The sequence below is a fragment of the Berghia stephanieae genome, chromosome 4 (genome assembly GCF_034508935.2).
Source record: "Berghia stephanieae isolate SIO BIC M18660-M18661 chromosome 4, UCSD_Bste_1.3, whole genome shotgun sequence".
Taxonomy (NCBI): Eukaryota; Metazoa; Mollusca; class Gastropoda; order Nudibranchia; family Aeolidiidae; genus Berghia; species Berghia stephanieae.
Window position 1 is genome coordinate 47,727,023 of NC_088363.1, and position 23,484 is coordinate 47,750,506.

The window sequence follows — 23,484 nt, forward strand, 5'->3', positions numbered from 1 at the left end:
ATATATATATATTATATATATATATAGAGAGAGAGAGAGAGAGAGAGGAGGAGAGAGAGAGAGAGAGAGAGAGAGAGAGAGAGAGAAGAGAGAGAGAGAGAGAGAGAGAGAGACAGAGAGACAGAGAGACTTCTAATATTCGTATAGCATAAATCATGATAATGAAATGACTGAAGATTGTTTCAATGACAGTCACACTAATGACACTTGATTTGTATTATATACCAGTGGTTCTCAAACATTAAAAAAAAAAATCAATCAGCGGTCTCCTATGAAATTTTGGACTGTCTTGCAGCCCCAATATTAAAATCTTGATAGAACAATAGTTGCAGTGTGCATGCTAGATCCTGCTGCTCTTCATTTTCAGAAGCTTTGACTTCATTCAAAAGCAATCAGTTTATGTAACAATTTGTTTTTGTCTGGAAAGAAATGAATTGACATTTCTGTGTATAACATGTGTCTTCAAATTCAATATCAATAACAGTAAAATTGACCATCCTTTTCGCGGACCCCCAAAATATCTTCGAGGTCCCCAATTTGAGAACCACTGTTTTGCACTACGAAATATTGAGACAGAGATGACAAAGAGGCAGGCAGACATGCCAATCCACGAGGAGGGTTTTTTTTTCTTAAGGGGGGGGGGGGGGGGGGGGGGGGGGGGGGTCTTTTTCTGCGTCGTAAAACATCATGTAGCTACCCAAGTCATTCATATTATATAATATTAATTTTTTGTTGTAATATGTGGTAAGTCAACAACAATATTTTTCTTTCTTTCTTTTTACTTTTCGATTCTTTAAAAATTAACAATCAAACAACAAGGATTTTTTTTGATTTTTGTTATCATTTTGACAACCTTTTAGAAAAGTTAGATCCAAATCCAAATGAAATATAATATTTAACAAGGGATGTCTCCTGTTCTAAAGATCCAAATGAATTGGCCATGTCTGCATTTTCCAAAAGAGAGATGGAGGACCTTGAAAGAGAGAAGTACCAACGCCGTGTCAAACATGCCCACGCATTTCCGTTGAATAAACAACAAATAATTGGGCGAGATACCCTTCTCTGATAATATTCTATGTTCAACCCCAGAGGATCGAGTCTGAATTCTTTTAATTCATAATCAATTGCAGACTTTATCAAGCATTTTCATAAAGAGATTTGGAACTGCAAGATTAATGTTACAATTAATGAATACTAAGTTGCATTGCTAAGATATGGTGAAATAGAGTGAAATAGAGAGAAATTGGAATATGATATAAAAGGTAAGCCAGTGCTATGGGTGGGCATGTATGAGTCAAGTCGTCGACGAATAGGAATGGACGTTGACTTACCTTGGCGTCAATATCCTTGTTGTCCTGATCCTCGTCGTCCATTTCAAAGTAAAGCTCGTTCTTGGTGATGGACATGGTGCCGTTGACAGCTACTCCAGGAGCGATCAGTTTACAAGGGGTGGATAATGCTACTGGTCCTGTGAATGGACAGATGGATTGGTGGATGGATGGATGGATGGATGGATGGATGGATGGGAAGTGGTTTGATGACTGGATGGATGGATAGGTGGATGGATGGGTGGATGGATGGATGGATGGATGGATGGATGGCTGGAAAGATGGATAGATGGATGAATGGGAGGTGGTTTGATGATTGGATGGATGGGTGGATAGGTGGATGGGTGGATAGTGGATGGGTGGTTGGATGAATGGATAGGTGGATGGATGAATGAGAGGGTGGTTTGATGATTGGATGGATGGGTGGATAGATGGATGGATGGATCGATGAATTTTAACAATCAGGATTTTTCCATGAGGCCTAAGCAGGAAAACCCATTGTTGTGATGTGTTTCATTAATATAAGAAAACAATCAAAACCGCAAAGTTTTAACTGAAGTCCAATAGAAATATGGCATAAATAACACTTAAAGACTAGCATCAGGTACAATAGAGAAACTCACTTTATTATTAAGAAAAATAAATGAAGAAAAATAGTAATTTTATTATACCCTATCATGATTTGTTCAATTTGAGACCCAAAAGAGGAAAATCCCAGAGTTGGCAGCTCTGTGAGTAATTGTCTTCCAAAGGCATACTATGACCTGAAGAAATGACCCCTAACCCAAAGATAGTGCTACATTAGGGTCTGCTATGTGGGAAACTTAAAAAAAAAAAATCTTACCAGAGAATTCCGGTTCTACATCCTTTTCCTCCATGACCAGCTCCTCGTCGGTGAAGTCTGTGGTTTCTCTCTGTGTCTTCTTCAGAGCGGCAAGGTGGGAGTGGAATGCTTCCCTGGCAGCATTGATGGCATCTTCTGTGGCTCCTAGTGGGCGGATAGAAAAGATGAGAACAATATACTACAGGTGAAGAACATTTTGTGACCTGAAGGCTTCAGTGAGACCTTTATTATTTATCCACTGCTGGGTGTCGAAAAAATGAACTCGATGTAAGCTTTAGCGAGACCTTTAGTTATCTACCTCTCAGTGGATAAAAAGCTTGATTCCACGTACATCTATTAAGACTATTTTACATAGTTTTTCATCACTATTCAAGTTTCTATGGAGGCAATTTCAGGAAGATGCTATAAGCCGTTTTGTAAAAAGGGAGAAATTTGACTCATTTGAGTCAAATTTCTTCCCTTTTACAAAAAGTGAGACAGCATTGGAAAGGCTTATAGCATATTCCTGAAATTTTTACCAAAAAAAACTTTAATAGAGATGGAAAACTACCTAAACACTATCACTTCTAGTTTTTTAAGCTATTTCAATTCTTTATCGGGTAGTAATAAAAAAAATATATACCCTGTATGAGGTATACATATATATTTTTTAATACCTATTAATTTGATTAGGGTTTTGTTTTCATGAGATCTGCCTTGTTGTTTGTTGATATGGCAACCATCATATATAACATATATATATATATATATATATATAACATATAGACTGAATGTCGGTCAAATCGTAATTATTTCCCTTTACCTCTCTGTTACAGAAGTCAAAATCTAAATTTATATCTCTATCTTTCAAGTTCACTCCAACATGTCTCAGACCTGAGCAAAGGGAAGTAACTGTCTTCCAATGCTCCGTACATTTTCAATGCAATTGTTGTTGCTTGAAGCTCTAAGAAATAAATAACAATAATAAAATGGAATAGAAGCTTCGATTAAATTTAGAGACAAATGATGTGTGAACATTTCGAGTTGACCCTTTGTCAACAACACATGATGAATGAGACACATGATCTAATTCATTGTGTTTGTTGATCAGGGGGACACGCAAAATACTTGCATCATCTGTCATTGTAAATTAAATGACAGCTTCTTTTCAATTTTATCATTACTATTTACTTCATACATTTTCAAAGGATCTTTTCTCATCAACTGCTCATTAAATGAAAATTGTATGCTTCGATGCAGTGTCAGAATAAACTAGAACCTTGTTCTTAACCAATTAAGATTACAACAGTCCATCTTACCATGTTCAATGGCCGCCTTGAGTGTGGCTTCTTGATGGGCAGACCCCAGAGGGTTTCGTACCATACGACGTCTTCTCCTGGAATCATCTTCCCACACATCTAGCTTCCAGAATTCTTTTGGTCTGAAAGAAAACAAAATCATATATATTCATGAATATTCAAGGGCTTGCTTTACTTAACGTCTGTTCCTCTATATGATTTAAATTCAGCAATTGATGTCATGGGTTCACAAAATGATATATCACTTAAACTAAACTGCCTCCAAAGTTGGAGAAAAAAAAAAGTATTTTAAGTATCTAAAACACATATTAATGAAAAAGATCAGAAAAAATATTTTTATTTTATCATTCAAAACATAAAAAAATTTAGCTTCATTCTATAGTATAAACTAAAATATTCAGCTCTAGTTTCTTTTCTTAGTGCTGCAACGAACTGGTAATTGAGTCTAATTCAGATATGACATAAAACTTTTGGAAACTAAACCACATTCTTTCAAGAGACAACTACCAAATATTAGCTGAGTGGACAGAGGATTTTTAAAAAATACTTAAGTGCAACAGGAACTGATAACAATGTCTATATTTCTGAGAAGAATGCTTTACCTATTGAGCAAGAGAAACTCCCCATGGGTGAAAATCAATCCAGTCGGAAGGTTTAAGGACAAGAATCTCGATAACTCAATAGTTTGAACACTTGCCTTATGAGCAAAGGAATAAGTATCATTCTTTTTCCTACTTCATTTTTGCCAACTAATCATCAAAATGAAGTAAAAATCAAATTCAGCATTTTGGGTGGTTTAGGTCAAAACAAAAGCAAGACTTAAGCCTTTTGTTTTGCTTTTGCTTCCATCTAAACGTCACAGAATGTTGAATTTGATATATGTAAATAGCTGTCTCAAGAGATGTCCTCATATATGACTTACTGTCTCAGTAAACAGAATTAGGCTGGAGTGAAGCAAATGCTAAAAAGTGAATTTAAAGTGAAAATAATCCAACATTTTTAAAAATTTGGATTTTTGAACTTTATTTATTTATGTTCAATCTCACTAGTAAAATATATAAACTTGACCCAAGTTTCATATTTTTGATAATAAATTCGATGTTAAACATCTAAATTACTAGTATGACCATTTTAAAGTGATCAGTCACATTATTGCAAAGTATATATATATATATATATATATATATATATATATATATATATATATATATTATATATATATATATATATATATATATATATATATATATATATATATATATATATATGTGTGTGTGTGTGTGTGTGTGTGTGTGTGTGTGTGTGTGTGTGTATCACTCGTATATACGAGGGCTCTTTCAGAAATAACCGAAAAATGCCCATTGCTCAGCAACCAGTGGAGATTTTTAAATTCTGTAAACGACATGATATTCCTTATTTCCTTACGGATATTCCCAGAAATTATGAAGTGCATCATTTTGCACAATGAATTTCTAGACGATTTTAAAGATGGTGGCCCACCTTGAAACTTGGTCAAAGGAGGAAATCAGAGCTGTCACACGTTTTTTGAACACCAAAAGTCTGAATCCTACCGAAATTCATAAAGAACTTCAGAGTGTATATGGTGAGCATGTTATAAGCCGTACACAAGTCTATCACTGGTGTAATTTGTTTGAAGCCGGCCATTCCGACTTGACAGACAGGGAAGGGAGAGGGCGTTCGATAACTGCGACGTCAGAAGACAATGTGAAGCGAGTTGATGAGCTTATTCGTCAAGACAGGAGGTTGAAACTTCATGAAATCGCAAGCAGTCTTGAAATTTCGGAAACTTCTGCCCATAGAATTATATTTGATGAACTTGGCTACAGAAAAGTCAGCGCAAGATGGGTTCCTAAGCAATTGACAGACAATCATAAAGAACAAAGATTGGACATCTGCAGGGAACTTTTGAGAAGAAGCAAGAGCTCACGCAGGGTTCACGGGCATACTGCCAACGCCGGCGGAGACTTTCTAGGGTACGATGTGACTTTTTTTGACAGCATAGTCACCGGTGATGAGACTTGGTTGCACCATTGCACCCCAGAAACAAAGCAAGATTCGATGACATGGAAACATCCATCCTCACCTGTCGCGAAGAAATTCAAAGTCATGCGGTCAGCAAAGAAAATAATGGGAACTGTTTTCTGGGACAGTCGTGGTGTTATTCTTTTCGAAACCTTACAACCTGGAGAAACAATCAATGCTGCAAGGTACTGCCAAACTCTTGACAAGCTTAGGGAGGCCATTCGCAGAAAGCGCCCAGGGCAGTTGACCAACGGGGTCATTTTGCAACACGACAACGCTACACCCCACACAGCACGAGTGACGCAAGATTGGCTAGAGAAATATGGATGGGAGATTTTGCCACACCCACCACACAGTCCAGACCTCGCACCATCTGATTATCACATCTTTGGGCCACTGAAACGTGAGCTGGCAGGAAAGCGCTTTGATGTCGATGAAGAGCTTGTTGACCATGTGCGGAAATGGCTACAAAACCTTGACGGAAATTTCTTCCGAGAGGGTATCTATTCCATGGTGCGGCGTTGGCAGAAGTGTGTCGACAGACTTGGCTGTTACTTAGAGAAATGAAGGACGATTCAAGGTATGAACACGTGCAAGAATTTTGTTGATAGCATAAAAAACGCGGATTTTACAGGCATTTTTCGGTTAATTATGAAAGAGCCCTCGTAAAAGACCCTTTATATTAATAACTCACTTTTCCTCTTGTTCTCCCCAGGCTCCGTGCTTGTTCCTCAGAATATTGGTGATTTTGTCCTTGAGTTTGATGGCCACTGATTGGTCCCGTCTCTTGGCTGATTTGATCAGATGATCACACAGTTTCTCCTCTTCTCTTCTTTCCATCAACGACTGGGCACATGTTGTCTGGAAGTATAAAGACAATGAATGAAAATACACACATACTGATAGAAGCAGTGAAGAACTAAAGGATTCTCATCTGATTGTTTTAAAATACTTAGCAGCTTTATGATCTTGTGGTAAGAGTATCGTCTTAAAAATCTATAGGTCCCAGGTTTGAGTACCGCTCTGGTGGTGCAAAGTTGAGTCCTTGGAAAACTCTTTACACAAATTCTATCACTGTACTCAGGTGTAAAATGAGTACCCTGTTTATAAGATTTTGTCTTTGTCAGAAAAAAATAATAATGAAATATCACCTTACAGGCATCATGTTTTGTCTTACTTGGTTTGTGTTGCTGATGGCTTGGTACCACTTGTAAAATGCTTTGAACACATTTAGTGGGTATTGCCTGATATAAAAGGTCAGGCGTTTTTCATTTGTTTTTATGAAACAAAATAAAACAAAAAAAAAGAAACTAAATTATAATATAAAAGCTATTTTGTTTTAACTCTGACAGGGATGGTACACATTTGGGCAGAACCTATAAGAATTATTCAGGGAACGTTCCAATTTTACTTTCAACTTCGCACATCAATCAAAGTACTGTAAATGTCAAAGTAAAGCAACTGCTGCACTCTGATTAGAGGTGTATAATAGAGGGTAGAGCAAATCACCACATACGACTGCTTGAGAAACAACATTTGAACTATCAGGCATCATGTCACATCCTACATGTTAAGTGTTGCTATTGGTCAGGGACCCCTCGTAAAGCGCTTTGAGCATGTTTAGTGGATATTGCGCTATATAAAAGCTCAAGTTTTTAATATTTTTATTTACAAAACAAGACGCAAGAAAGGAAAAGAAAACCAAATAAAAATATTTTAAAAAGAAAGGAAGAGAGAAAGAAAGAAAGAAAATAAGAAAGAAAGAAAAGGAAAGTAAAAAGAATTTCAAATTTCTGTTGAATCTCACCTCAAAGTCAGCATGTTTCTGGACATCCTCTGCCCTCATTCTATTCAGGATAAACTCAGCCTCATTGGCAACTCGTACGATATGGTCTCTTGTAGCATGAGCTAGAAGTCTGGTGTCAAATGGAAATTGAAAATACACAAACGTTGCCTCCAGAATAGTATATCGTAACAATTAATATTAGATATCTTAGTATCATGAAATGTATGCATGAGGAGAGGACAATTTCCTTCCATTTTCTTTGTCCTTTGTCAATATAAATTGTAGTGGCCAAATAGTAAATATGCACTATTACCTAGGAGGCCCCGGTTTTGAGCCTTGCTTCAGGAACTTTCATATTTTTATTTTCCCTTGAGCAAGACTATCAACCCCAATTTGCTACATGGACAGCATGGATGATTTATGTTGATATCAGATGTTTGATGGATTATCTAATGGAATACATAGGCCGAGGAGACTAGACTGTTGAATACATTTCACTGTTCACTTTCTTTTGGTGGTCGTAATCCTGTACTTCGTCATAATTTTTTGGCAAGGCTAGGGCTATGAGTTAACAAAGAATGCAATGATCAAACTAATTATTTTGAAACTTTTTGAATTTGACTAATCTGATGATATAAAAACAAATTTCTTTAGCTAAGTTAGAAATGTAAGTGATATTGTAAGAGCATACCTTCCTTCATTAACCAGCTCAATGAAGGCTAAACCAGCGTGTTTCTGAAGAGAGTTTTGCCATTCTTGAGAACACAACAACATGACGAGTTCAACAACAGATGTGCTTTGCTTCAATGTCACCAAACCTGAAGGGGGAGGAGAATGAAGATGATGAAGAAGAAGCTACTGCTATTGCGGGGATGGTGGTAGTGATGATGGTGGTGGTGGTGGTGGTAGTGGTGGTGGTAATGCTGATGCTGATGATGATGGCAATTTATGAAAATGAAATAATGATGTTGATGACAGAAATTGGCAATTTAATTTTGCCAAAAGTGAAATTCAGTCATAAAAATCCCAAATAATCAGATGAATCATGAGTAATATATATGGACATTTTAGTTTTTAACCCTAAACCAAATGAAACAACAACAAAAAATCCTCACAAAACCAGAAACAAATTCAGCATCTTTTTGTATTGTTTATCTGATATTTAACAAAATAAATACCATCTACCGAGCTTACCTCCAATCAACAATTCCTGCCCATGAGATCCAATCAATGTCTTAGACAAGAAGGGGGCAAAGTCGACAAACACCTCTCTAAGCAAAGGTGCCACAGACCCCAGAGCCTTCTCTAGCCTTTCTGTCAGGGTGCCGCTGTCTGCAGGGGTGGTGGTGGGTAAGGTGGGTGGAAGGGGGGCGTTCATATTCAACTGGAGGGTTGGAGGTGCTGAGGCGGATGCAGATGCATCAGATGACTGGTCACCTGGATAAATAGATTACAATACATTTTTAAAATGTGATCGACCACCTCAGTCTGGTGTTAAATCATGATAATAATAATAATAATAATAATAATAATAATAATAATAATAATAATAATAATAATAATAATAATAATAAATAATAATAATAATAATAATAATAATAATAATAATAATAATAATAATACTAAATAATAAGAATAATAATAATAATAATAGTAATGCTTATGTAGCGCTATAACTCCGAGATATCAGAATCTTAGAGCTTAAATTACAAATTACTTTGGCTGAACATACTCACTCACTCTCTCTCTCTCTCTCACACATACACACAAACACACAACACAACACAAACCAGAAACCTAATTTGCTTCTCATATCATCAACTAAATTCGAAACAGATAAGTTTTAAGTGAATATTTAAAAATAGACAAAGATGAACAAGTGAATTTAAAGATAAAATAATCAAATATAAATTCATTTCATTTTTTTTCACTATTGAGGGAATGCATTTGCTGCCTAAATTCCGCCCCTGTCATCTAAGCGCATGCATGAGTTGGTGTGATTTGTGATTTTCATTCAATCCTAGAACTCATCAAGGTTTCTTTAAATGTTGTTTTTGTCTAAGATGCCCTTTTTATAGCATTCACTGTATTGGACACAATAATTGACAGGATCCGTGACAAACACATTCACCTAATTGGAACTGTTATTCTTTCTCCTCAATAAAACACAAAATGATTTACCACAATTATACATTTTTGTCTATAAAATGAATTTCTAGCGGGTATTTTGAGGCAGTTCTTTTTCTAAATTTCATGTTTTTTGGGTTGTGAACAAAATGCCTACAATGGAATCTGAATGAAGTGAAGTCAACACTCTTAAAGTCAACTTCTGCTTAGAGTGAACACCTCTTGTTGGCCCCAAATGTTTTGGTCAATATCTAAGAGTGTTCCATTTGTAATGGATAAAATCAACCTTGCCTAAAGTCAACCAATGTTTCTGGTCTGATAATGTTGTAAGACCCAAAGAGGCACAAACAGCCTGGCTCTTGCGATCTTCTCCCAAAACAAAAGCCAAATTATGAAAATGATCACCAAAAAGCCAAGATCTTGCTTAAATGAGAGGTGGGAAGGAGGGTTCACCTACTGAAGTTTTCATTCATTCTGCACATTACCAAAATTGCAAGCGAAAATTCAACAATAAGCACCAAGGTCAAAGGGCAATACGTAAGGTTTCTTTTAACAAATAAAAATGGATGAGAAAAAAGTTGTGACAGGAAACTTAGGGTAATAATTGTTTTAAATAAGTGGTGGTTGATTGGGGAGAAGAGAGTACATCAGTATCTCTTCTTCACTGGAAAAATTGTCTCAACTCAATCAAGTATCACAGTTGACCTGCGATAGGACATAACTTTTAAATGTCTGATTTACATCCACACAAACAGAAGAATATAAAGAAAAAAAAGGATGAGTGGAAAGAAAAGAAAAACCAAGCAACATACGAGAACAAAAAAAACATGGGTACTCCCAGGAACATAGTCCTATGTTATGCACTCCTATGGGCAACATATTAAAAACGCAGATGAGTTGATAATACAATATATATATATATATATATAAATGGGTAAAGAAGTATTAACGACAGTACCTTCATTATGTGACACAGATATAGAAGCAATGGGCTGGGAACTCTGGCCATCTTCCTCCCTGGTTTCAGCTCCATCCACCGCATCTCTTTTGTCTTGGGAAGAGTCTGGATGAAACATGTACCAATTCTTCATAAGTAATGTACCCAGATGACACTCAAAAACTATCCAAACTATACAAATAAAGAGCTTGAACAAAAATTAATATAACAGCTTAAAGACTCTACAGCCCATAAGACCTGTTAGGAGACAGAGATCAAAAACATCATTTGTTCTAGATTTTTTTCAATAGAATGATAAAATATAAAAAAATTTTGGCAGAAATTTTTTACTCCAAATCATTGATAAATTATTTGAGATGACATTTAACATGCCAAATAAAAAATATTAAACCTCCAGCTTTTAGAAGTCTCCAGTTTAAGACTTCATGACAAGTTTGAGAAACATCTTAATTCATTTATATTTGGAATAGACATTGTCCCAGCAAGATTTTAAAGCAGAAATTGAGGGAAATTTGATCATTCATAGAGCACAAAATAGTGACTGATATTTTTCCTCGTGAAAACTATAAGAAAGTTTTTAATATTCAAGATGGCAGGTCAAATTTTTCAATGAATTATACAGCCGTTTTTGGCTTCAATCTCCCATCTCCCACAACAAACCTTCATCTTCCTGCAGATTGACGTCTTCTAGTTTGGCTTCTTCCACTTTGTCCTCTTTCACAACTTTCTCCTCTCCTCCTCCCTCTTTCTTCTCATCTTCCTCCTCCTCTTCTTCCTCATCGGCATCAGCTTCAATACCATCCTTTTCCCTTTCAGGCTCCACACCATTGGAGGCCACTTCTTCTTCCTTTTGATGTGACTGGGCACCACCATCATCATGAACACCACCACTGGCACCGGCACCAGCTGCAGCAGCAGCATCATCGTCATTGCTGTGTTGTGTTTCGGCAGCGGTGGCGCCAGAGGCTTCTGTTGTATAAACATCAAAGATACCATTTACAAGGTTTTGGAATTTTAAAACAAAAAAGTGGTACTTTAGAGCTAAAATGCCCATGGAGTTGAAGTTCTTTAACATTAAACAGAAACAGTAGCAAATCACAATTAATGTGGCAATTTTGTAAAATCGTAGCTTAGGTCTAAAATTCGAAGGAATACAAAATAAATAATTTGTAGGGTTCTGCAAGTCTGCTATAATAATAGAATTATTGTAACACAATACACACCACCATTTTGTTCATCCACAGCTTCCCGGATATCCTCAGTGGATTCGTCTAGTTTGTTGATATGGGTTGAATCAGTGTCTGAAATAACAAAATAATAAAACGTTTTCCTGTAGAATATATCAAATTTCTATACTTTCAATGTATCTAATCTATCATCGCCTTGTGATAAAATGGTCCAATCTAATGTCTAGGCTTGCTTACTCTTGTGAACTAAATTGAAAAGAAAAGAAGCACAACACAAAATCAGAATAGGCCTGCATGCCTACTGCTTCTTCTTCTTCATATATATCTCAAACTGACTCAAATGGACTGATTATTTCTGACAAATAATAAGATTTAGCCTATTTTAAAAAATTCATAAACAATACAAACGAAGAAAACAAAACAAAAATTAAGTGTGTACTCGAAGAAATAAATTTTGGATTGCAAAACAAAGAGTGATAATGAAATCAGTCTCGTAAACTTTTCCTGACTAGGTAATTTGTCCTTCGAGACACGCTGTACACAATTATCTATCTTCTCTATGACTCAAATTAGACATGGTGTAGCTACAATGAACAGTGATGAAAACTGTCATAGTTTTGGTGAAAATAGCTGAGGGACAAATTAAAAGTGAATTAATATTGTACCTGATGACGGCAGAAATGCTTAAGACCCTGCAATCATGATCAATATAATGGTGTGTCTATCAGTATATCTTATTTTCCCAAAATAGAATTAGTATGAGTAAACAGAGGTTTGAACCAATGCATCTGTGTCTAAAACAAAATAACAAAATATTGTGCTGATTATTCCCAATTACATGTAAAAAAGAGATAGATATACTAAAACACGAAAGACAGAAGGGTCATATGACCTCAACAACCTTAAAGCAATAAATTTATATAATCTAAAATACAATATTTTCATGGTTGTTTGAAATGCTAGTATTATTCAAATAATAGAGAGAAAAAAAATACATATAAATGTAAGAGATGGATTGAAATCTGTATCAAATCCAATGAAATTCAATTAATTGTAAGAAAGAGAAATATTGAAATCTCCATCAAATCCAATGAAATTCAAAACACTGAGTGATGCCTTCAGGGAGGGCAAGCAAGAACTTTCAATATCATGGATAACAATGAAAAAAAACAAACTAATGGGCAATAAAAAAAAAAAGGAGGAAAAGCGTTTAAAACAAAAAAAAAGTAAACAAAACAAGAGGGTGGGATGATTGGAGGGATGGATTTAAAATAAATCATATGGTTGAAAATTAATTCTAAGAGTTTAAAAAAAGTGCAATGATGATATAAGTAGGAATTTAAGGGTTTGGACTGGATGAAATACAGTAAAACACGAACACTATTCGACATCTTTTCTTTAAAAAGGTAGCGAAAACCCAAATGTCATTTGTCTTTACAGAGCAATCGTTTGAATATTCGGCACCCTTTTTGTGGAACTCCCTGCCAAGACATATCAGAGGCACTGATAAAGCAGAACTATTTTTGGAAAACATCTTAAAACGTTCTTTTTAATATGTAACATTGTACAATCATATTGCTTAGAATTATGTTGTATTTTTGATGACTGATGTTAGGTTACTGTTAAAGTGCTCTGAAACTGATAAGATATGGGGTAAGGCGCTATAGCAAAACTATGTTATTATTATTACTATTATTATAATTATTATTATTATTATTATTATTATTATTATTATTATTATTATTATTATTATTATTATTATTATTATTATTATTATTATTATTATTATTATTATTATTATATTATTATTATTATTATTATTATTATTATTATTATTATTATTATTATTATCACCATTATTCTCATCATCATCATCATCATCATCATCATCATCATCATCATCTAAAATTGATGTCTGTAGTAACCACAATTTAAACAAAAAAGAGAATCATGCATCTCATGCAAAATTCTCCGACACTGAACGATGTGAAGATGATAACTCAAGCAAGCTGTAAAAAATAAACCACCATAAAAAAACAGTAATCTTATAAAAAATACCAAAATAATTTTTTTTATATCTTTTAAATTAATAGGCCACATCTTATTGGATAAAAAGTGATTACTGAAAGAGTACTCAGGTTTATCTACCTCTGGTATAAAAAATAATATTAGCATTTCTATTTTTATCAAATTAGGTATTGAAAACACAAACAAACAGCAACAGCATATCAACAAACAAAATCAGAAGTGTTTACAACCGTTTTTCAAAGGATTTATAACTGTTTCATAATGTGTTCGGTTTTTTTTCCACTTCCAGTAAAATTATATCCATTGAGCATTCTATGTTTTCAAATCAAGGAAACAAAGGACAAGGAGGATGGAGAGAAGAAAGGATAGTGGTACAAAAGGGGGAATTTAAAAAAAAGCAAAATGCGGATGTCGTGCTAAAATTCTGGTTTAGGCTTTGTTTTTGTTTTTTCTCCCTTTTATTTGGGATAGTTCATAAGTATTCAAAACGTGACAAGGTAGCTAGTTCACTTGATGGAAAAGGCATGCGACTTTAATATGAAAAGAGAACAGGAACATTGAGTGTAGTATCCATTCTATAGAAATAACAAGTATTGTAATCTGAGCGCAGATTGAATCCAATCCACAAATGTGCCTATTTAAAATAACATTTACATACTTGGCAAAACTGAAACAGAATTTAAACAGAGGGGTGTACATTCAAAGGCCTATTTTTTTTTTCAAACATTAAAATAAATAAGAAACATAGATTTAGTGCAACGAAAAATGTATGATAACACAAAGACGCAAAACAATTTGAAATTAAGTGACACGCAGTTTTCAATCTCTATTTTTTAAAATCTGTTTTTCTTGGGATTACAAAAATAAATAAATAAATGAATAAATCAAAAATAAATAAATAATTATAGACAGATAGAAAAATAATAAATAATTAAATAAATAATGAATACATGAATAAATAAATAAATAAATAAATAAATAAATAAATAAATAAATAAATAAATAAATAAATAAATAAATATATACATGATTGAATAAATAAACATTTTTTTAAAAAAGCGCAAAGCTATGGGCATAATTTGGAATAAAATTCAAATGTGACCTGCCACCTCAATTCAGTATGACGTCAGAGGGTACCAGGTGTGACTATAGGAATCTAAAGTCAAAATGATCAGATATAAGATTTTTTGTTTTCTCATTCTTTCACTTCTTTTCTCTCTCTCTCTCTCTCTCTCTCTCTCTCTCTCTCTCTCTCTCTCTCTCTCTCTCTCTCTCTCTCTCTCTCTCTCTCTCTCTCTGTTAACCCTCTCTTTATCTCTCTCTCTCTTGATAAAAACAATGTTTTTAAATGCACTTATTCCCCTTAACTGATCTAATTTAAAAATTGATAGTTAGTCTGTAAATTCAAATTTCAGCACTGGATTCCCCGAACGTCATACCAGATTGAGGTGATGGTTCACATATAATAGGTGGAAAGGAGGGAGAGAAATCCATCTAAGGCAGCAGACATTAAATATAGAGAAAAATGGAATGTAAACAAGGAATGAGTACAAGACAATGGTGACAGCCAAGTAAAAGCTACCTGGAGTAGTATCTGCCTCTTTCACTTCATCATTTCCTGCCTTTTCTCCCTCTTTCGCATTTCCATTGGCGTTACTCGAAATCTCATCTGTTTTGGTATTATCGTTGTCATCTACATTTTCCTTTGGAGATATTTTATTTCCCTTTTCATCGACTTTATCCTTTTCACCATCTGATGACACATTCTCTGTTTTCTTATCCCCATCTTCCTTCTTCCCATCACTTGATTTATTCTCTTCTTTCTGTACGTCTGATGTCTTCTCCCTATCTTCAACTTTCTTCTTCTCTTCTTCTCCAACAACCTGTGATTTTGCAGCTCCACCCTCTTCTTTTTTCTCCTTGTCTTCTTCAATCTTTGCATCTGAGACCTCAGCAGAGTTATCGCTTTTCTTCTCCTTGTCCTTTTCTATATCATTATTCTTCACCGAGTTATTATCAGTTTCCTCTCCTTCAGTGATCTTTTCCTTGCTTGTTGTCTTATCTTTCTCTCCACTGTCTGATTTCACCGAGTCCTTCCTAGCAGTTGTTACATGATTACTACTGTCCACGGTAGAGTTGGTGGTTGGGGTTGATGACGATGATAAGGCCACAGCTGGCTGTTTGGACGATAACGTTGGAGGAAGGATGTTCGTGGCAATGGTGGAGGAGGAGGAGGAGGAGCTTTCAGGTAATAAAGGCATAGCTGATTGGGTAATTCTAGCTCCGCCTCCTGAAAAGCTCAATCCTGATTGGTTGATGTGATGCATTAGAGAAAGATGAATGAATGGAATGAGACATAAGATTAGTGTGGTTATTGGTCAATTGTTAAATCCTAACATCTTAAAGAGGAATATAAATGAAAAAGTCATCTACGGGAATAACAGAAAATATCGTATCCAGATTATTTTGTTCTTATCTTTCTCAATAAAATATAACGGTTAATACAAATCTGAAACGAATATACATTAGGTGAGCTGATGATCAACTGCGAATGGCCAAAAGAGTTCAAATCCCAAGAGTGTTTGTTATTTTTTTTTTTTTTTTAATTTGTTTTTCCATTGAAGACTTTATTTTTAGGTTTGATCAATATCTAATTGCAAACCACTTCCAGGTAGACTTTGAGTAACAATCTATCTTGATCTCAGAGGTAGTTGAAATTGGCAATGTGCGAATTGATCTAAAGAGCTCATTGCCTGTACTTTTAACAGATGTTATGAAATAGTTTACAAGTGCTGAAAAAGTGGATGGGGTGGGGGGTTGAAGGGTTGAGATGTTCAACAATTAAATTGTATAAAAAGAGGGGATGGGAGTGAGTTCGTTCGTTGAGAAATGTTAAAAAGTAAGACAGATGTCTTGTCACAAAACAGGAATTGAAAATTATGTCAAAACACAAAAGAAAAGAAAACAAAATCAAGGGTCAAAAAGAAAAGAAATAGGTTAAAAGCCAAGAACTGGAAAAGGAAAGATTTAGACTTAGATAAAGATATCTTAAGCTGGATTTAGAGTAGTTGAGAAATATAAAATTCATATGACAAAAAGAGCATATCAAACTTGCATTGAAAAGCCCCAAAACCCCAAATATGGCAGAAAAAAGCTATATTATGCATAGCATGATAAAGGATTATGAAAAAAAAAATTAAAAAGAAAAGAAAAGAGAAGCAAAATGAAAAAGAACTTGAGAATGTTTTTGTTAAACCTTAAAAAAAAAAAACCCTGAAAGAAAACCCAATGAAATAAATGCCATTGTCAGCATGTAGTACATCTTGAGCAATTTCAAAAATTACAAAGAATTATGTAGATAAATTATTATATGAAATAAATTTAAGAAAGACTATTCTATAATTTTATCCTATTTATCTTTCTTTTATCATTGTATATTGTTTGTAACTGTTTTCTACTCATAGTCCCTATGTAGATAAATCACCAAAAAAGAAAAATAATAAATAAATAAATAAATTTTAAAATGTAGAGGAAACAATTAAAAAAAAAAAATATTGAAAAACCTTACCCGATCCCTCCTTGCTTCCACCAGCAATAGCCTTGGTAGGGGTAGGGGAGGTGGTAGGGGAAGGCGGTTCCAGAATGTCTCGGTACTTGGACACCATCAGGACTGATGAGAAGTAGACGATGGCCAGGGCTAGGAACTGGGCTTGTTTGGTCTCCTCCTTGGTTTTGGTGGGATGGAAAGGTTACGGGGACAACTCAACAAAGATTCAATTTGTATATAGTAATATTTAAATTGTCCTTTTAAAAAAACAGTATGAAACACAAAGGAAAAAAAAAGGTATTTGTACAATTGTATATCATCACTTTCTCTATTTGAAATTTTGTACATTATATCTCTTAAATGTTGAGAACAGCAAATGTTAGCATTTTGAGCCCTTCTTGCAATTTAGAATATTTCATTATCCAACCCAATCTATACTTTTGCAGCTTCAACATTGAAGACGAAACACAACATTTATGTGATGTGGGATGATGTTACGTTATAGTTCTGTATCACAATCACTGTTGCATCTGTACATCTTTGACAAAAAGTGTTTTAATATGCAAATTAATTTTTCATCTCTTTTTTTTTTCTGTCAGAATTACTCAACTTGTTCGATTTCATAACCTTAAGGACTAAATGTGTGCATTCACTTGGGAGTGGGATAGCCGATAGCAATGCTCCTTTCTTGGGGGTTTTATTGGTGGTCTTTGATTGCGATGGCTGTTTATCCTAGTATACCTTTAAAGAAGATCTCCTTCTCTCTATTTCAATATTATCCGGTTGCTCTCAGCCATGTTTGTTACACTTTTTCTATTGTCATAGTTGTCAAGAGTCATTATGACAAGAGGCAGCGAGGCTCAGCAGTATTGTCTCTGCTTCATACTGGAAAGTTATTGAGTTTCCGCTGCGCTGTTTGGGCTTGAGCAAGTCACCTCGCCCTGGCTCACTATGTGGCACTGCACTGGTGCTAAAGCCAGGGTTATTCCAGTCTTCCCTTGGAACAGACCTTAGAGACAAATTTCCCCGGGGAGGAATATAGGGAATTTTTTATTTTCTATTTAAAAATCAACTAAAGCAGTATAAAAGAGTATATCATACTCGGCAAGAAAAGAAAGGATTTCAACTATTCCTTCATTTTTTATTTCTGAGATAAGTCTCGAGAAAATGACCAGAGTCTTGGAATAAGATCACACCAGTCTACTGTGTAGAGGCATGAAAGACCTGGCCAGAGAAAAAGGAAAACAAACCATGCATTACTAAATATGAAAGATTTACTAACCACATCTCTGTATACAACAGCTCTTAGCCTATTGATGTCCATGTCTTGTAACAGTTTTTCTCTGTCTTTGATGGGAGTTGTCTGGCCTGCCAAGTTCTCCACAATATTCTTCATAAATGGCAAGATTAAGAGGGATCTTTTTGTAACTTTATGCATGAATAATATGAAGGGAAACATTTTTCCCATTTTTAAAAACAAGTTCCTTATACGCATTCAAATGGCAAATCAATCTTCACATACAAAAACCCCAACAACAAAAAAACAAGACCCAAAAATCACACAAACCTACACATTATTAGATGCAACTCATAAAGATTAAATAAAAAATCATACTTGGCAAAATAAAATATTAAAAAAAAAAAACAACAAAACACCCAACTTTTGTGGAGTCCGAGATACTAAAAAATATTATTTTTTTTGATAATAAAATGACAATGATGTATAAAAAATTGACATCAGTAATTAAGATCTAAATCTTATTTCATATACCAATTCATCGTTATTGTGTGGCTATATGGTCTTGTGGTATGGGTAATAATTACACTTTCCGCATAATTTAGAATTTACCTTGGCTGATGGATGAGATCCCCCAATTAATCCCTGTATGAGATCCATTCCATTGACTGGTTTGCCTGAGCCAGGACTAGGAGGTTCTGAGGGGCCGTGATAACGATGACGGCACTCTAGACAGTTACGGACAGCAGATGTACACACTGGGGAAAAGAGTAAAATGAAAATTTGTTTATATTCATGATGAAAGCCTAATGAGACCCATTGCCTGAAATTTGTAAAGTTAAAATGACGAGAAATTTAAGATTTTTGTTTGTTTTGCTTTCCCTTTATGGAATTTTAATTTTTCTTCTCAATCAAACATAACAACTAACCCAATTCTCATATTTTTTTGGACAATCAACCTAATTGTTAACATCGTAACCACATTGACTTAATACAGTTCTGAGGCAATTTTATCTATTGTCAGTTTGAGAATTTTACATCCACTCTCCTCTATCAAACATAAAAACTTAAACTAGGTCTCATGTTATAATTTCTGCTTCTTAAAATTATGTATGTCTCAAACAAACAAACAAACAAACAGGCAAACGTCATCTATTAATGTTTAAAATGATTTAAGTTTTTCCATTAGCATTAATCCCCCAGCTCCCCCCCCCCCTCTTCCCAAAATTAAATTAAATAAATGTATAAATTCCCTTTATTTGTCCCAAAGGGGAGATTTGTCTTTGCAGTCTATTCCATGGGAAGACTGGAATAACCTAGTGTCAGCCACAGTGCAGCGCTGCTAAGTGAGCTAGGATGAGGTGACTTGCTCAAAGCCACACAGTGCGAGTAGTTGAATTCGGTAGCTTTCGGGTATGCAGCAAAGACCATACCTCTGTGACACAGGCAGAACAGGACAGAACACAACCATACTTAAAAAAACAAAATCTCATAGCCCAATGATAAATATAAATTAAATACAAAATTTATCCCTTAAACATTGAGAAAGGGTGAAACTATATAAGTAAAACGTGTAACACAATCAGGTTCACATACCGTATGAGTCAAACTCACCTAATCTTAGACACTGTCTGAGAATTCCACCGGAAGGCATATTCTTCTCATTCTCCAGTTCAGCAAAGTTTGTAGAAGAGGCAAAGACGAGGATGTCAGTCATGTACATGATGCGCTGTAGAATCATGACTGCCTGCTCGATGCTAAGGCCCTGGTTTGGTTCCAAGATTTCTATCTCGCCCTATGGGAGGTTTCAATGGGGAAAACAAAAAATTTATGGCATTGATACAAACTTAAATTTAGCATTATTACATGTAGTAAATATCGGAAATTATGTGGATGGCACAGGCACTTGACATTACAAAAGACGTGTGGTGTACTGCAAAAATTAAGATAAAAAAGAATTAAATTTAAATTTAGAAAGCAAAGAAAGAAAACTAGAGATGAGGAGGAATACAATTTGGTATCATAAATAAATTTCTCTCTTATAAATGTTCCAATTGTCATCAAAAGGAAACTTTTCTCAAGGGTTTATTTCGAGAAAAGACTATCCACCTCGAGACTATCTGCTGATGATAGAGAAAATATTACTCTTACATTCTGTGAGGTAGCAGCAGCCAACAAGGGCAATAATCCTCCACAGGAAGTGATAAGATTGTCTGCCATCTGGGATATCATGTGGGTGACGTTGACGACATAGATGTGGTTTTCACTGGCGTTGACAAAGTCTATCACATTCTTGGTGCTGTGACTAGAGTCAGGAAAGAGAAGACAAAACAATTGTATAATCAAATATGACTCATTAACTCCAGTATTATACACAAAACAGTAGTTTTTCAGAGGCATAAAGATAATGCGGCCAGATTTTATCTCAGTTTTTATGGCTTTACACGGACAATAGCAAATGCTCACTACCCCTTGGATAGGATGCCAATCTACCACAAAGCACTTTCCATTAGATCATAAAAACCCAACTACGAAGTCATTGATGGGTGGACTGAGTAGAAAAAATCTCCACCGCACCCAAGATTAATATGAGTCCCATTGCTTTTGAGAAGGGTGGCCTTCCAACTGAAATATTGGGACAAAAAAGCCTGAATTTAAAAGCAAAGGTCATCAAAACTACGGCGCTACAGTTTTCTGAAGTTTAAGAGACCATAATCATTCTTAAAATATTAAACATGTCAAAATAATTCAAATCTCTTAGCTCGCACATTAAATCTACTTTTCTGTGTCTTGTTTGCCCAAATATGAGACAGGTAATGGCAAATAAAATCTAGAATACAATAGAGAAATAACTGATAGGGGATATAGAATGGGGGATGTTTTGCCAAATCAATAACATTTTAAATGAATAAATAAATTAATTAAATTTTAAAAATTGCCTGAACTCCAAGTCTCCTATTCCTTTATAATAGTATCCATTATCATTTCAATTATTTAAAGTATCGGAATTTCATGTTCAAAATTTTAAGATTCAAGGAACATGAAAATCAATTTAAATTGATTTCCATGTCAGTCGATGGTTATTCTTAGTCCCTCCCTTAACCGTCTATATATTTAAAACTAGGGCACTTCACTCAGTTATCCGCCATCCACTGTATCTTTTAGGTGAAAATAAATTTTACCTCTTCCAGACTTGTATGTCCGTCTCCACGGAGAAGAGCAAGTCAGATAGAAGTTTCTGGTGTAAGAAAGACCAACGGAATTCTGGTATACGGAAGGCAGGGGCCCTGGGGCCTGGACTAAAGATGGGGCCACCTCCAGACCTGCTGGCAGTGGATGGGTTTCGTTGCACAGAGGCTGTCTTGGGTCTTGTGCCTCCATTCACTTGCTTGTCGTCTGCTTGGTGGTTCTCAGGTCCACTGTGATGATGATACATCAGAAATACAACTAAGTTAAAAATTGACTATTTGAAGTAACAGAATAATCCTGTGTCAGTGACTAGTTGTGTTTGATACTGAATTATACATAACTGAATTGTGTTAATAATCAATACACAGAAGAAGGAACATCATGTGAGAGCAGAACAAAGAATGCCCAAAAGATTAGCGTACAGGAGAAGGAACAAAGTAAAAGAAAAAAACTATTTCCTAGAAATCAGCCCTTCTCAAGGCAGGATTTTTTGGGAATTATTTTGGATGATATTTTCTTGTATTTTTCACTCTGCTTAGTCCAGCACTGTTTCATAATACCTTTTTAGAGTTTTATCACACAGGACATGGAAAAGTTTCACATAAATATCAAATCAAAATAAATATAAATCCTGTGAAAGATAGATATGGACATAGACTTTAAAATGATGAAAAGACATTTTAGGCTTCATAATATTTTCGTTGCCACATATTTTCAGAACGAAAACATTTTTGGTCCTATCTTTAAAAAAAAAGAAGAAATGTTTCAAATTCAAATACCCAATTTTTTAACTATGAAATTGCTTGCCAATACCACGGCTTCAATGAACTACAGATATAATTATGAGAGCATATGAGACACATATAATTTGAATCTCAAGCGACTTTACTGAGCTTTGGGAACTAGGATATATAGTGAGCATTCAATTCATAACAGAGGAGTTTGCTTACAATACCGGCTTACTGAAGTAGATCATGTTTTCACAAAAACCTTGTGTTTTGTCATTGGCTTAAAAATCTAAAAAAAAGTGAGTGTGTGAAACAATGCTAGACAAAGCAGAAGGTTAAATGCAAAGTTAAACTGGCAGTCGAGGCAGGCTGAGATTTTGGGATGATTTTTTCTTTCTCCTTTGTCAGGCATTGTTTCATCCACACCTTTTCAAATTTATATCCTACACCTATGCCTGCCCCCTAATTTGTTAGCTCAATGACATTCAGTGTATTTAAGTATATGTGAGCATTTAAAATTTAAAATTGCTTTACAAGGTTTCCAAGCAACATTTCAGCTGTTAGAACAAAGCATGACGCTTGTAAGGCATTTTCTGTACAAATGAGCACGGTGAGAATTTCACATCATTGACAGCTAGACTCAAACCAGAGACTAAAGGTCAAGATATGAAGTGAATAGAAAAGTGCCAGAAGACAACAGAGAATAAAAATTTTTTCGCGGCGGTGGTGGGGTTTGAACCTGCGACCTTATTGGTACGACAACTCCGCCTGGCAGGTGAGAGCGTGGCTCTACCGTGTGAGCTATCCACGAACACAAAATATTCGTTTCAAACTCAAAGTCATTACTAGATCCCTCTCTCACCCACTTCTTGAGATCGCCGATTCGTTCGTACACCACCATCGCGAATAATTTTGACCAGCAGTTAAGCTTAATAGCCAATATTCTCAACACAAACATATAACATAGAAACGATTGAGACATTGAGTATGCTCCGGTGTATGGGGTGAATTTTAATTCAGAAAAGCGAGTGGAGCAGGCACTTATGTTGGTAACAACAAGATATGAAGTGAATAGAAAAGTGCCAGAAGACAACAGAGAATAAAAATTTTTTCGCGGCGGTGGTGGGGTTTGAACCTGCGACCTTATTGGTACGACAACTCCGCCTGGCAGGTGAGAGCGTGGC

General features: G+C 35.1%; 1 protein-coding gene across 23 annotated transcripts in view; it reads right to left on the reverse strand.

Moving 5' to 3' along the window:
• Nucleotides 1-761: 761 nt before the first annotated feature.
• The window catches only part of LOC144970721 (neurobeachin-like), a 187,989-nt gene continuing 165,266 nt past the window's right edge, over nt 762-23,484 (reverse strand). For 8 of the 23 annotated variants that reach the window (XM_078910662.1, XM_078910660.1, XM_078910658.1 and 5 more), the window contains 17 exons: nt 21,566-21,802; nt 20,535-20,688; nt 19,998-20,178; nt 18,996-19,141; nt 18,429-18,536; nt 17,168-17,324; nt 15,182-15,904; nt 11,608-11,685; nt 11,045-11,353; nt 10,385-10,489; nt 8,494-8,736; nt 7,991-8,117; nt 7,321-7,429; nt 6,208-6,374; nt 3,471-3,592; nt 2,173-2,316; nt 762-1,468 (listed from right to left, as the gene is read on the reverse strand). In XM_078910662.1, the coding sequence (XP_078766788.1) occupies nt 1,185-1,468; nt 2,173-2,316; nt 3,471-3,592; nt 6,208-6,374; nt 7,321-7,429; nt 7,991-8,117; nt 8,494-8,736; nt 10,385-10,489; nt 11,045-11,353; nt 11,608-11,685; nt 15,182-15,904; nt 17,168-17,324; nt 18,429-18,536; nt 18,996-19,141; nt 19,998-20,178; nt 20,535-20,688; nt 21,566-21,802 (3,394 nt within the window). In that variant the 3' untranslated portion in view covers nt 762-1,184. The remainder of the gene's footprint in view (nt 1,469-2,172; nt 2,317-3,470; nt 3,593-6,207; nt 6,375-7,320; nt 7,430-7,990; nt 8,118-8,493; nt 8,737-10,384; nt 10,490-11,044; nt 11,354-11,607; nt 11,686-15,181; nt 15,905-17,167; nt 17,325-18,428; nt 18,537-18,995; nt 19,142-19,997; nt 20,179-20,534; nt 20,689-21,565; nt 21,803-23,484) is intronic. The other 15 variants (XM_078910675.1, XM_078910671.1, XM_078910669.1 and 12 more) reach the window with 3 other exon arrangements.